The 14,627-nt window shown below is 44.1% G+C and overlaps 1 protein-coding gene across 1 annotated transcript in view; it reads right to left on the reverse strand.

Annotated features, from left to right (window-relative positions):
* Positions 1–699: 699 nt before the first annotated feature.
* EFCAB11 (EF-hand calcium binding domain 11) overlaps positions 700–14,627 on the reverse strand; it is a 158,125-nt gene continuing 144,197 nt past the window's right edge. Inside the window, exon 6 of the mRNA XM_030319764.1 lies at positions 700–921. Coding sequence (XP_030175624.1) covers positions 840–921 — 82 coding nt within the window. The 3' untranslated portion in view covers positions 700–839. The remainder of the gene's footprint in view (positions 922–14,627) is intronic.

Consider the following 14,627-nt stretch of genomic DNA (forward strand, 5'->3'; position numbering starts at 1 on the left):
GTGTCAGCCCAATCTGGTTTTTTTTTATCTTGTACAGCGAGTGCCACTGGGGACACTTTGCAGTGATGATTTTGACACTGGGTACAAGATCTTAAAGAAATCTTAAGTCTTTGTTTTCTCCATGCTTTGCGCTCAGTACACACGGGTGCCATTCCTTGTTCGACCAAAGCTGAATGCGTGAAGGAAACGGGTACCATCAGCAGGAAAAAGTGACCTCTCTCCAGACAGTAGGAACCACTGAGAATCAGGGAGCACGTGTGTGGAGTGGGGAGGACTAGTGAGGGGAGCCTGTAGTGTAGGTGGGTGTGGGGGGCTGAGAGTGAAGGGGAAGGTGGGGCCGGCCCCAGTGGAAGTGCCAGCACCAGCCTGGCTCAGGGCTGCTGGCCGCATGGAAGATGATCTGTCATGACCCCCTCTAGGATTCTGAGACACAAGTAGTGTCCGCATCGGGGCGCCTGGGTGGCTCAGTCGGTTAAGCATCCGACTTCGGCTCAGGTCATGATGTCACCGTTCGTAGGTTCGAGCCCCAAGTCAGGCTCCGTGCTGACAGCTCAGAGCCTGGAGCCTCCTTCAGATCCTGTGCCTCTCTCTCTCTGCCCCTCCCCTACTCACGCTCTGTCTCTCTCTCTCTCTCAAAAATAAATAAAAACATTAAAAAAACAAACCAAAACAAAAAACCAAGCAGTATCAGCATCTGCAAACCATGACCAAGAGTTTAATCACAAGCACGCAACCTTATTATTACATCATTAGCAGAGCAGAGGGGTGGAGCCTGACATGGAAATATACATTACAATCTCTTTGTCTCCCCAGAAGTTGCCAAACGCAGTTCACCATAGTCAGGCTTCATTTCGTCCATAGTTCATGGCATATTCAAAGTCTTTAAAGCTCACAAGATCGTCTGAGTCTTGATCTACTTCCCTGGAAAATGAAATGCAAAGTTATTTAGCTATTTACAAGTTATTTTTGTCAAACTTACGCATCAAGAACACTCCAGAATCTTTATTGCTTTGCATGTCTATTTGGGAGAGGCCCCTACTTGAAGGCAAAAGGTGATGCCTATTTGTTTTTTCCTACATCGATATACCTAAGGTGGGACGGAAAGGAAAAGGTATTGATTAAAACCAACGAAAATAATATGTTCCATACATTTAAAGGAATGAAGCCAAATGCACAGGTTTTTAAAGAAAAGCAGAAATGATGTTCTTCTTCTAGTCATCCTGCATGTTTTTTCTGTGATGTGTCAATAAATATATATGCATTACACAACAGAAATGTGGAATAAACCAACGAGAGAGAAGAAAAACGTTTTGGGAATAAGCGGCGATAATGAGAGTGATTGATACCTGCCCTGTACTGCCCTGTACGCTCCTCGTCTCATTGAATGTCTGCATGATGCAGATGGGTCCACTTTACAGACAGAAACACTGAGCTGAGAGTGGTACATCAGTTTCACAAGACCACACTGCTACTCAAGTAGCAGACTCGGACCTCAGATCAAGACGGGTGCATTTCCAGGGGCGCCTGGGTGGCTCAGTTGGTTAGGCGTCCACCTTGGGCTCAGGTCATGATCTCATGGTTTGTGGGTTCAAGCCCTGCATCAGGCTCTATGCCAACAGCTCGGAGCCTGGAGTCTGCTTTGGATTCTGTGACTCCCTCTCTCTCTGCCTTCCCCCACTTGTGTTCTGTCTCTGTCTCTCTCTCAAAAATAAACAAACATTAAGAAAAAAAAAAAAAGACCATTACATTCCCAAACCAAGGCTCTCTATGCACTCTATTGCACGTTGCCTCTCTACTTATATAGAATATTCCAGAGAAAAGTGGTTGTGTTGCAATTTCACGTGGCTAACTCTAGCTGCCGATGTTTCCACTGGCTTCACTTGTGGCCTCGGAAGTTCTGTTAAATCCGCACAAACACCTAGGAAGCTTTGCTGACTGACCATGAGAAGCCGTGAAGATGTGAGCTTCTGGCTGGTTGGCTGAGAGTGTGGGTGGCCTCAGCTGTGTGTCCCTAGAACTGCTGAGACAGGACCATCGCTCCCTCGACAGGGACAGAAATAGCGCCCACACCACAGGGTAAGAGAACTCACATCGCACGGCATTAGCGACACATTTCGACCATTACCGGGACGAGTAACGTTTATTTAAGAAGTATGTTTGAGAGGATACCTGATGAGTAGTGGTCACAGTTCCTGGTTGGGGGCAGGGGGGACGGCATTCGAAAACAAGGCATTACATTCCTTACGTGGAGCATTTGTAGTTGATGCAAAGTCCGTTTTATTGACATCCACCACGACAGAGGGCGTTTTACAGCAAAGACTGGCCCAAGTAACAGAGCCACTAATCACTGTAATAGTTTTAAAGCAGGCTTTTAAAATATTGAATTCTAAAATAAACTTTCTGAATATTTCATGCCAAAGTCTCTGAAGTCTATAATGGTTCTGGGTAGTGATGATAATTTTTCATTCTTTTGAAGTAGAGAAAATCCCTACTTCTCTGCCCCAGGGCAGAACCATGTTGCAGTGTGTTAGTATAAAATGACTACAGACTGCGGACGCCATTATTCTTGCGACTCCTTTTGGTAACATACACATGATGATTTCACGCTATACAGGACCAAAAGCAGAATGTCAGCTCTCTTCTAAGGGATTAGAAATAATCAGTATCACATGTGGCTGACTATGGAATAGCAACCATCACTTTTATTAAATTAGATAATTGAAGATTTCTTAATATTGCCTAAGTATTTCCCCCAAGGAATTGGATTAGATAACCGGCCTTTTTTCTTTCCACTCTGAACTGGTATGGTTGCACTATAAATCTCGGAGGGTGAGTTAAGAGGACGACCTAGAAAAGTATATATATATATTTTTTTTTTGGTGTGTTTATTCACTTACCCAGATGCTGAATGCTTGCAGAAAAGGGAATCCCTTTAACTGATTTTTCTCAGTGAACAACCTTCATTGTGATTACATTAACTTATTTTCCTCGCTGCGTTTGCCAAAGCTTCCCAGCAGAAAATGGACATAGTGTAACCAAGAAGTGTTAAAATGGAAATGTTTACTCACAAGGTCTGTGGTGGCATTTTATTCACGTAATGAATGGAGGAATGTTATGTTTATATTTGTAATGAGACATGGTACAATACTTTCTATCTTCTGACTTTTCCTCCTCCTCATATACTTATACACACACACACACACACACACACACACACACACACGTATATACATATGTAAATATAATAATATAATATAATATAATATAATATAATAGAGGGCTGGCTGTCTCAAGGAGAGGGAAGAGGAAATTCACATTTCAGAGCTATAATTTGAAAAGCTAAAATATACTGTTTTTCATTGCAGGTGGAATTACTCTGAAGAGGGAAGGTTTCACAGCACCCACACTTGAATCACGGCGTGACAGAAGGGCAGACATGGCTGGTGGGTAGAAGTAGTGTGCACTGAGACGAGGAGACGTCATTAGGTACCAAGTTGCACCATTTCCGTTCACCGCATTCACCCTCAACGGTTCCCTCTAGTTCTGAGAGGCGAGGGTGCCATCTCTTCGTCAGCAGCACAACATGTCGCGCTAAAATCCTCCACCAACTCGAAATGAACTCAGGGACGGGGAGAACTTTCTCTGGTTTCTGGCCGTGTCCCCACCTCTCAGCCCAGGGGAGACAACAAATGTCTGCAGGGTGGAAGAATTTGTGGAACCAACGAATCTGGAGCAAGAGTTGACAACATTATGGAATATCTACTACCTCCCGGGAGGGGGCTGGGGCGGGGGGTGGGGGTCAAAGAAAGAGAGCACCTCATCACTGTTTTTATGGAGTCTGGAAACTAGCCAGAGAAAGAATACACACCGCAGAAGGCCCCCAGGAACCACCCCTCGGGGACCCGTAAGCGAGAGTCAGTTACGGTCTCCACGCCCAATCGCATTTTGTGAACACAGACTAGGTACAAGAGAGACCAAGCGAGAGATGAATTTTGGAAAATGAGACTGCAGAGCAGAACACGGATGGAAGGAGTCCCTTGAGTGTCGGGCTGAACAATACAGAGATAGATACAGAGCAAGACATTGGAAACTGAGGCAGACACCTGTCTCGTCTGAGTCTACCCTGCCCGAGAGCCGAAGCCTGGGCACTTGAATCCAGCTATGTGGTAGCTCTTCACCAGACACGAGGACACGGATGCAGACGAGTATGTAAGCTTCTATCTCAGAACTGGCTTTTCAAAGGAATTAAGGCTCCTGCGGATGTACGAGGGGAAAATAAATGCTGTTAACAACAATAACGGCTTTCCAGAAATGTCGGTCCAGCTAAATTAAAGGCCTTCCGGCTGGCTTGTTTCTGAAATGCAAAAGGGACTGACTTGTGGAGCAGAGACTCAGGAGAGCCGAGCTGTTCTGTGTAACTCAGCACGAACAACTGAGGACCCTCGGGGTGGAAGGGCATGACAAGCCAGATAAAAGGGAGAGCGCGAAGAAGGGGCCGCTGAGAAGCGGGAGGCTGGGATGCTATACGAAGGGAAATGGCCCATGAGAAAGCCTGCACTGATGCAGCGATCAGAAGCCCTTTAATCAACCGCTTCGTGTACCGTGTGCTTCAAAGGCGTCCGTATTACTTGGTATAACCTCCCCTATCTTCACCAAGGGGTGCGACAGGCTCGCACTCTACTAGGGATGGTGTTTGGGGTGGGGTGGGGGTCTGTGTGGACCTAGAGGCTGAAGACTGAGTTAGGAGATGAGTTCCACCTGAGCAGGTGCAGAAGCAAGCAAGAAAAGTAAGTGGGGAATGGTCAGATGCATCAACGGAATTAATGCAGAGAAACGAGAGCTCAGAGTCATAGGCCTTCCAGGAGCTGTAGAAAAGCGTGGGAAGTGCTTTAAAATCCCGCAGGGTGTAGACTGGGGCTTCCAGACGACGCTATTTGAACTGTGAAGTACAGAAACACCCAGGCGGATACTGGGCTATCTTGAGAATTTCAGGCAAGACCAGACTCTGTCCATTTAGCTAGGTTCTGGAAGTTTTCTGTGAAATTATAAACATTTTCTGACTCATAAGTGGTTATAATTACTTTCATCAGCATGAGCTTTAACATTTGTCTCTTTTGTCCTGATTGGTTAAGCAAGATTCTGTTCTCTCCTTTTTGTGACGCTGTGTGGACTCCAACGTCCCTGCCTTGCAAGGAGCCAGGGTTTCATACTGTGAATCTTTTACTAAGGTAGGACATAGTGTTGCTTTAATACATTCTGAAGAGAAACATAGGGGTTTTTCTAATTTTAAAAATACGTAAAGAGTGTTTTTCACAAGTAGTAAACGTTTCTTGTACAAAAATATTTACGGGATAACCATTTCTTGTGATGTCTTCAAAGTAGTAATTTCTTGGAAAACAAGTTTTTGTAAAATAATTTAAGAGTGCTGCCTGGCCAGGTCTCCAAAGCCAGATTTCAGATTGGAGTACGTGCTTTTGCCCAAGTTACTTAAAAAAGATTACATACATGATTTTTAAAAATTAAAAATGAGGAATGGAGTGTCTGGGTGGCACAGTCGGTTAAGCGTCCGACTTTGGCTCAGGTCATGATCTCGCAGTCTGTGAGTTTGAGCCCCGCGTCGGGCTCTGTGCTGACAGCTCGGAGCCTGGAGCCTGTTTCAGATTCTGTGTCTCCCTCTCTCTCTGACTCCCCCCCCCCCCCCACCCCATTCATGCTCTGTCTCTCTCTGTCTCAAAAATAAATAAACATTAAAAAAATAATAAAATAAAATGATAGACTATAAAAGTGACATTTCTAAGTGCCAACAAGAATACGAACTAGAATGTATTATAATTGCAATCTGAGAAACATGTAACTCATTTGGGCAGAACTTGAATGTGAAATGTTAAGTGGAAACTTCTCTTACGGGTTACTTTGTCTTAAAATATTCCTTAATATTATTGATATTTTTCAACCGAAGGAATATTTTCTTTTAGTCCCAATTTTCTAAGAAGATGGCCGTCTTTTACAAGGCATAAAGCCTCACCAGCTAGGGCAGGGTTTGGGCCGGATAATTCTCTATTGGGGGCTGTCCCGTGCACTGCAGGGATCAGGAATTTTAGCAGCATCCCTGATTTCTACCCCTGAGACGTCAGTAACACACTCTCTCCTCGCTCCCCAGCTTTGACAGCCCAAAACGTCTCCAGATATTGCCAAGCGTCCCTTGAGGGACAAAATTATCCCTGGTTGAAAAGCACTAAGCTAGAGGAACCAAAGTTGGAAGACGATTCTTTGGAACATTCCAGCTAAATCTATACTTACTAAAATAATTGCTTTAAAGACTCTTTTTTTTTTAAACAGGTGATTTCAGGGGCAGCTGAGGCACACATGTTCCTTGGATGGATTATGCAGATAATTGCCTCAACACTCTGCTTGCCGACGCTAAGGTTCTGAATTGAGCCCAGAGAAGACCGCACTTGAGAGGCAAGCTCGTGGTATGATAACAGAGCCAGTGACAGGCATATCTGTGTTCCCAGCAAACACACTGACAGACAGCAATTATTTTGAGTCACTGTGATAGTCACACAGGGTTTTGAAAGTTGACGGTGTATTTGATTCACCTGAAACATGAATGAGAAATTTAATGTGGAGGCAAAGATTTAAATTAGAAAAGTTTTCTTAGTGGAATTTTTGGGGTGGGGAAAAAGGAGAGAGAATCTCTCTCTCTCTTTGATTCTTTATGGAATAATTTAAACTAAAGTCAAAACTGCCATCACATTAGGGACAAAGCTGTCATCCTGACTGAACAGTGAGAATAAAAATTACCCTCCGAGCAAGAAGCCCCTGCTGGGGATGAGAGGACCCGCCAATTGAAGATGTGATGATGACAGCTTCTCCCGCAAGCAGCCTTCTCTTCTGAGGAACCCGCTGGTTCTTTCCACGGGCGTGCTTGCCTCTTTGTTGATGAGAGTCCTGCAGGGCTCTATGGCAATCCAGTTGGTAATGTGTTTATTAATTTTACCTTTTTAAAGACATGTGTTAAGAAAAGCCATTCAGACACGCAGGAGAGATTAAAAAAAAAAAAAGATATGTAGATGATTTCTGGTCTTTTCTAGGCGCCTGCGTGACTCTGGCTGTGCAGTGTGAGGTTGACTCCCCACGTGCCCACCTCGTGTTCTCGCCCCCCATCATTTAGCCCAGCCATGGCTGGAGGGCCTCCCCTCAGGACACCCCACACCAAGTATCTCTCACTGGCTTCCTGGGACTGCTAACACTGGGTGTGGTCCTCACATACATGCAATCTGGAAGGATGAAAAACTGAGGAGGTAACACACCCCACGGGACGACCCTTGCCCAGTGAGGGGACAGGCGTCAGTGGATATCAGCTCGCTCCTGTCCCTCAGGCAGGCAGACAGCTCTGCGGTCGTAGTCTTGGCTCACTGGAGGTTCTCGTGGGATTGAGCTCTAGTTGCTTCCAGAAGGGACAAACTCTTTGTTAACAAACGGTTAACAGACCCTTTGTAGGGGCTTTGGCCTTCATTCTCTGTTCTGCTCGGGCTCCCTGCGGCCATCTTCCAAACAAACAAACTTTCAGTAAGATCCCAGGCTGAGACATAGTAGAAAGTTTATTTCGAGAGGTGAAGTTCCCATGGGGCACCTGAATCGTCATCAGCAATAACATGCCATGTTAAGGGTCTCATTCAGGTAAGAGGGACCTCACTACTTGAAATAGATCAGTGGGTTCCTCTACTTGGAAAATTTTTTAGAGCCAATGAAATAGTGCCTCTAAGAAGAGCTCTGAAGTTTTAAGCTCCAGACAACTGCCATGTCAGGGGTCACCAGAAAATGACAGGAGAGGCATTCCCTAATATACATGGCTTATTTAATGATATTTAGTCTGTCAACAATTAATTGTTCCTTCAGCATGAGACAATACATTCCTAAGTAGAAGAGAGGGCCTTTTGGATACAGAGGTACAGCTATGGACTGGCCATGAGTCGTAGGTGTTAGAACTGGCCATGTAGGATGAACTGTGAAGGATAAAAGGATGGCCAGATCACGTCAGGAACAAAGAATGACACAAGCCAGGCAAGACTTTGGCCTCATTAGGACCAGGCTCGGCTTTCTAGATGAAAGACAACAGCGGATGCTGTTAGGTCCTTCCCCAGCATCCATCCTACACCCTCTGTGCTGCTCAGCAGCTATGTGATTTGGCGGGGCGGGGGGGGGGGGGATGGTTTCCCATCCCAAGTTCCAGAAGTGGGATCCACAGCCAATGACGAATAATCCTACCATCCTAACCACAGCGATTGGGTTCAAGGATTGACTGGCCAATCGGGACATGACATCTCTCCCTTGGCCACTATGGACTGGTGAAGAGTTGGCTCAACCATAATGAAGCCTAGGAGTTTTGTTTGTGGGCGAAGGAGAAGCCCTTCCTGGGATGCAGAGGCGAGGCTTGGTACGACCATAGTCCTTTTCCTACCGCACCGATGCAATCTCCACAGTTCTGGGAGCCAAGGGTGCATGGATCCAAAAGTTTCTGCACGTGCTTGTAAATGTCAATTATCAGCTTTGCGAATGGGGTGAAGGAGTCAGAACAGCAGAGCAAGCTGGAGCCTAATCAAACCAGGCTGGAAGCAGCCTGAGGTCAGAATTCTTAGTCACCTGACCCAGTAGTGTTGCTTGGTTGTTCAAGATGGTCTGAAATGCACGCCTGACGCTTTTCAGTGCAAGTGTCCTGACATACCAGGGATCTCGTCTGAAATCTTTTCTGAACCTTGCAGTATCTGGAACTGGGTAGACATAGAATAGGCACTCATAAAGACGGTATTTTTGAAATGATTATTCCACTTCAAAACGAACCCGGAAATAATTCAGATTTTCCTGTTAGGTGCTATCTCAAGATTCTGGATTATTCTCCACAATCCTGCATTCAAAGAAGTTACTTTTCTTGCCGTATCCGGCAAAAATCCCTATTTGCAGTGCCTTAACTGTGAGGCTATTGGTGGGACCAATATGGTTTTTTCCTTAAAGAGCGACAGGACAGATTCCCCCGTCCAAGACAAAAAAGAAAAATGGATGTGAAATGCAGTCACAGCTGGCAAAAGTGATTAACTATAAATAATGACTCACTTGTTCCTATTTACTAGGTTTTAAAAATGAGGAGGCTTATTTAAAGCTAGAAATATTTTAAAAGGAGGAAAGAATGTAATTTCAGTATGCTTGATTATTGACTACTTGTGGGCATGTGGATAAATGCAATCAACATACGGCCCAGTGCCTCACTTCCGGCAAATAGTTTCATATTCCTTCCCTGTCAAGTGTTTTAGCAGAGCCGCTAATAAACAGTGACATGGTCTTTTTTCTCAGTTTGAATCTCTGGAAGAGAAATGGTGATGTAAGAAAATAGCACAGATCAGACAGCCTTAAGGATAAAGAACAAAAGCCAAAGTGAACATCTTTGAAGTAATTATAAAAAAAAAATCTGGTTCCTATGCTTTAGGGTCACAAGCTCTTCCATTCTTTCCCCACAGCAGATCTGTATGACAGGCTCACTCTGAATACGGTGGGGGTCGGGCTGGGGGGCAGCGTGGTTCAGCAGACATGGCCTAGGAGTGAGCTTTCATCTCAGGGAGGCTGTGTGACCTTGGGCAAGTGTCTTAGCTGCTCTGAATCCCAAGCTCTTCACCTGTCAAATAGAATGGTTGGGCTATGACTTGCCAAGATTTGATACAGCTCTAAATTTTGACGGATCTAAGCTGGATCTTAACTTAGTGTCTTTGTGCATAGAAAATTCAAAAATACAACCAAACTCCTGTTAGCTATTTTTGCCTTCAAAAAGTACTCTGAATCTTTAACCCTGCAGACAGTTGTAAAGAACCATACACATATATGAATGTAAATGGGGGAAAAATGATCCTGCCTTCAACAGTGTGAAATATGAATGGAGATAAAGCCATTTCTATTTCAAATATATAATCACTTCAGCTGAGATATCTAGTATCATCTTGAACTTGATTATGAGATAAAAGAAATGGGACAGAGATGGCCATCATTTAATCTCTTAAGAACAGCTATTCTGAAGAGCTTTTCACTCTCTGCTCAATAGATTTCTCGCAGGTTATGATCCGGCTAGAAAGAAAGCATAATGATGAGGAAAATTATGTTTTCAATAACACACGCTTTTACAGTACAAGTCCTTCCACAAAGGAGGCAATAAAATGAACTCTGACCACTTTAACAGATGGCGTAATGGCTCAGTGCACAGATGTGGCCTCTCTGAAAGCAACAAGTTCATATCCTTGACTGGAGGTTTAGGAATGAGCTGAACTTTCAAGTGTAATGTGGGAAAGATTACATACTTCCAGACAAGAAAGCTGAGTATTAGTGGGTTCAGAGGCTTGGAGAGATGGACCAAAAGAATAAGGCTTAATGAGCTTCATTTTGCTAATGCAACAAACAGACTTGAAGTTGAAATATGAACTATAAACATTCGAGCCGTTTATAAATCCCTGCTAATAACATTGTTAGCCACTGTGTGCTAGGAAGCTTGCTTTTTAAAAGCGTACTTCCTCGGAGTCAGAAGACACCAATGTCAAATAATGCTTATCTTCTCTAATGGTGTCATGTTTTCAAATAGAACATGTTTTTAATGATACACGACAGGAAGGGTTTTCTGTTTGCTTAGTTGTTTGTTTGTTGGTTTGTTTCATTTTATTTATTTTTTATTTTTTTTAATGTTTATTTATTTTTGAGAGACAGAGAGACAGAGCACGAACAGGGGAGGGTCAGAGAGAGAGGGAGACACAGAATCAGAAGCAGGCTCCAGGCTCTGAACTGTCGGTACAGAGCCTGACGCGGGGCTCGAACTCGCGGACCATGAGATCATGACCTGAGCCGAAGTCGGGCGCTTAACCGACCGAGCCACCCAGGTGCCCCTGTTTGTTTCATTTTTAAAGGAAATTTGATAAATTGTACCGCAAGTTTATCTGGAAAAGTAAATGCACCAGAAGATTGAGAATACTTTTTAGGAAATAAACATGTATCAAAACATAACACAGAGCTTCGGTAATTAAAAGTGTGATTAAGGCCCAGCAATCAATGAGCGAGAATGGCATCCAGAACGTGCATATAGGAACTCACCAAAGGTGAGAGGAAGCAAGACAAGGAGCTGGGATAACGGGTCATCCATTCCGACATCAGTAAAGTTTGATTCCGTGGCAGAGCCTGCCACGTGTTCAACGAAATTTATTTCCTTCTCTTCCTAAACCACATGCTCCAGCCTTCCTGACAATTAGATGAGACTAGGAGTTCTGGCAACAGAATGATAATAATATAATAACAGAGAAACAAAAACTAGCCATTGCCCCATCTAATTAAAAGCACTCACATTTCAAAGGAGAGCACAGGACCTGACAGTCACCCTAGGGACTGTGACATGGCCAAATCACACTATGTCAGCGGAGCCTCACCAGAAATCCGAGGGACTTGCTCTATATAGCTTAAAGAAACATTGTTTTAAAATTCTATCGGGTCAGGTTTTTGTTTTTGTTTTTCCATTAAATGAGGGTGTAACAATTTATAAAAATTAATGCTTTTAATTGTTTACACTTTAGTTTTAAATAATCCATTTAGGAAAATAAGATTTTACATCTCAGCCCATTTCCAATTGATGTGCATCACTGAGCCAGTAGGAAATCTGGCCTTAGTTCAGAATAATTATAATAAATTACTTATGCCTTCGTTTACAACATGCTCCCACCATTTGAAACCTCTGGGTCTGTGGACAGTAATAAACAACATAGAAAATAAATAACATTTCATAATGAAACAATTCCCTCACATTATCAGAAGCTCTCTATTAATAAAGCCTACCTATAATCACAAAGTCACGCCAAACGGAATGACCACGAGGGCTTTTAATATGAGAATTTCAGTCGAAAGAGATAAAGAAGGTTCAGAGGGCATATGACAAGTGTTTAGAATATTATGAGATGCAGAGAATGTGCACACGGCTAAATTAATCAAATCCTAGGCTAAGACCAAGGGACTCCAAGTGTAAGTTCAGAGGGGATATTTTAGGACTGAAACCTGGGAGTGCTTCCTCATGTAACAGCTAGAAAACAGGACTTGTGTTCTATCCCTGAAATGAAAATGAAATTCTCAAGGTTGATACGGGGATGGGGGAAGATAGGAGGATGCACCCTCCTTAATAAGGTCTCACAGATTCCATGATACCCCCTCCTGCCCAGCACCGAGAATTACTTCTGAGGTGGGTGACCACTGTACTAGAAGCTGGCATGGCATTGACCTTGCTGGGTAGGTGGATGGGGGAGAAGCGCTGAGCAAAGGAACTGGCTCATCATGAGGGTTTCAGCAATGCGTAAATCACTAAGGGATACTGGGGTGCTGGTGGGCTCTTTCTAGCCTTGAGAAGAAACCGGCCTCTCCTATAAATGGCCACGCTAATACTGATTTCAGGGATTCAAATTACTAGCCCCATCCAGCGTGACATTTTCTGCCCATTATCTAGTCTTTCATGCCTCCAGGCAGGGCCACATCATTGATTACGGAGATTTTCAGCCACTAAAAAAGATCTAGATCATCATTAAAGACATTAAGTGTTGAACTGCGCTGACTAAGTGAGTTAAAAGGTTCGTGCCCTTCTAGTAACAACTCAAAGAGGATGTTTCAGGATATTTATTAAACAAATTAAGTATTTACATTATGCTCGAGCACAGAGGCACAGTCACTGAGTGCGTAAGTGTGAGACGATGAAACCAAGAGAACTGATGGTGGCAAAACTCTGCTTTTTCGGTTTCCTAGAAGTGGGGGCTGAGGACCCACCAAACGCTTGGGAAGGAGTCTGAACTGGGCAGGCATCAATGGCATCCTGATGACCACCTGCACAAATCTTTTTAACGTCGTCGAACTAAGTTAACCAAAAGAAGTTCACCTTGACTCCCAAGGTTTTCCTTCTAGAATGTACAGAAAGGCGGTGACGAAGAGTTGGAGAGACAAGTTAGGGTATCCCCTTCAAAGCTTAAAGAAAATGGTATTATTTCTCCTACAATTCCCCACCCTCCACAATTAAAAATTTTAATGCCATAGGGGCGCCTGGGTGGCTCAGTCGGTTAAGCATCCGACTTCGGCTCAGGTCACGATCTCACGGTTCGTGAGTTCGAGCCCCGCGTCGGGCTCTGTGCTGACAGTTCGGAGCCTGGAGCCTGCTGCGGATTCTGCGTCTCCCTCTCTCTCTCTCTGCCCCTCCCCTGCTCATGCTCTGTCTCTTTCTCTCAAAAATAAACAGACATTAAAAAAATTTTTTTAATGCCGTAATGGTAACGGACCCCCCAAATAAAAATATTTTCTTTAGCCTGTGGTGCACGCTATGGTAAAAGAACCCATGTTTTCTCGAATACAGCAACGGTCCATAAATACTAGTCCATCTGTGTGATGATTATTATTAGTTTTCCTCCTTACTGGGCTGTAACCTTGCAGTGGGCAGAGACCACATACATCTTCACTGCGTGTTCTCTACACCTGACGCAGTGCCTGGCCCACAGTGGATGCAAGAAATGTGTGCTGAGTATCTGAACACGTGAACTGGAAAGTTTGGACACAGGAAAAAAGAAATATTCACCATCCCATGATCTATAGAACCAATTGCTATGATCATTTTGGTACTTCTCCTGCTGATTAGCATAAGAGTATTTAATATCCTTCTATTTTAAACACAATATAAACATTCCCCCCCCTCGCCCCCCCAATGCTATGGCTTCATTTTCATTTTGTGAAGTTTTTTTTTTAAGTTTTTATTTATTTACTGAGAGAGAGAGAGAGAGAGAGAGAGAGAGCCAGCAAGCAGGGGAGGGGCAGAGAGAAAAGGAGAGACAGAATCCCCATCAGGCGCCATACAGGGCAGAGCCCAATGAGGGGCTCGAACCCATGAACGTGAGATCATGAGCTGAGTCGAATGCCTAACCAACTGAACCACCCAGATGCCTCATTCACTTTCATTTTTAATGGCTATATATGATTTTATCAAATGGATTTTTAATAATTTACTTATTTGTTTGACTTTGAAAAAGCCCCAGTCTTTTTGTTTTTATAAATATGTCAGTGAACACATTCACTAAAAATGCTTTTTCTTAGAAATAGGCTAGTGAGTTCATTTACTCATTCATGGGACACACACTGAGAGCCCACTAGGGACCAGGGGCATTAGGTTCTGAAGATATATGGGTGAGCAACAAAGAAACAGAGTTCCTTGCAGCTTTTAGCCTACCAGAGAGAATTAAGTAATTCTGAGCAAAGTAAAATCACCACTGTGCTAAGTGCCCTGAAGGAAAGAGAGAAGGTGCTACTAGACGGTGGGATGCAGGACCGGGCGGGGAGGTCAAGGCCTCGATCTTAAGGAAGCAGAACGGGGCCGAGATCTGAGGGATGAGAGCTAGTTGGGAGGTGCAGAAGGGCTTTCCAGGCAGATGGAATGGCCTATGTGAGGGCCTCATGGCAAGAGAGAGCAGGAAATGTTCAAGGAATGGAAAGAGTGACTGTGGCCAGAGTACAGAGTGAGGAAGAGGGTGCAGCCGAATGAGGCTGGGGGGCCAGGGGGATAAGACTTTTCTGGAGCTCGCAAGCCA

The sequence above is a fragment of the Lynx canadensis genome, chromosome B3 (assembly GCF_007474595.2).
Source record: "Lynx canadensis isolate LIC74 chromosome B3, mLynCan4.pri.v2, whole genome shotgun sequence".
Lineage (NCBI taxonomy): Eukaryota > Metazoa > Chordata > Mammalia > Carnivora > Felidae > Lynx > Lynx canadensis.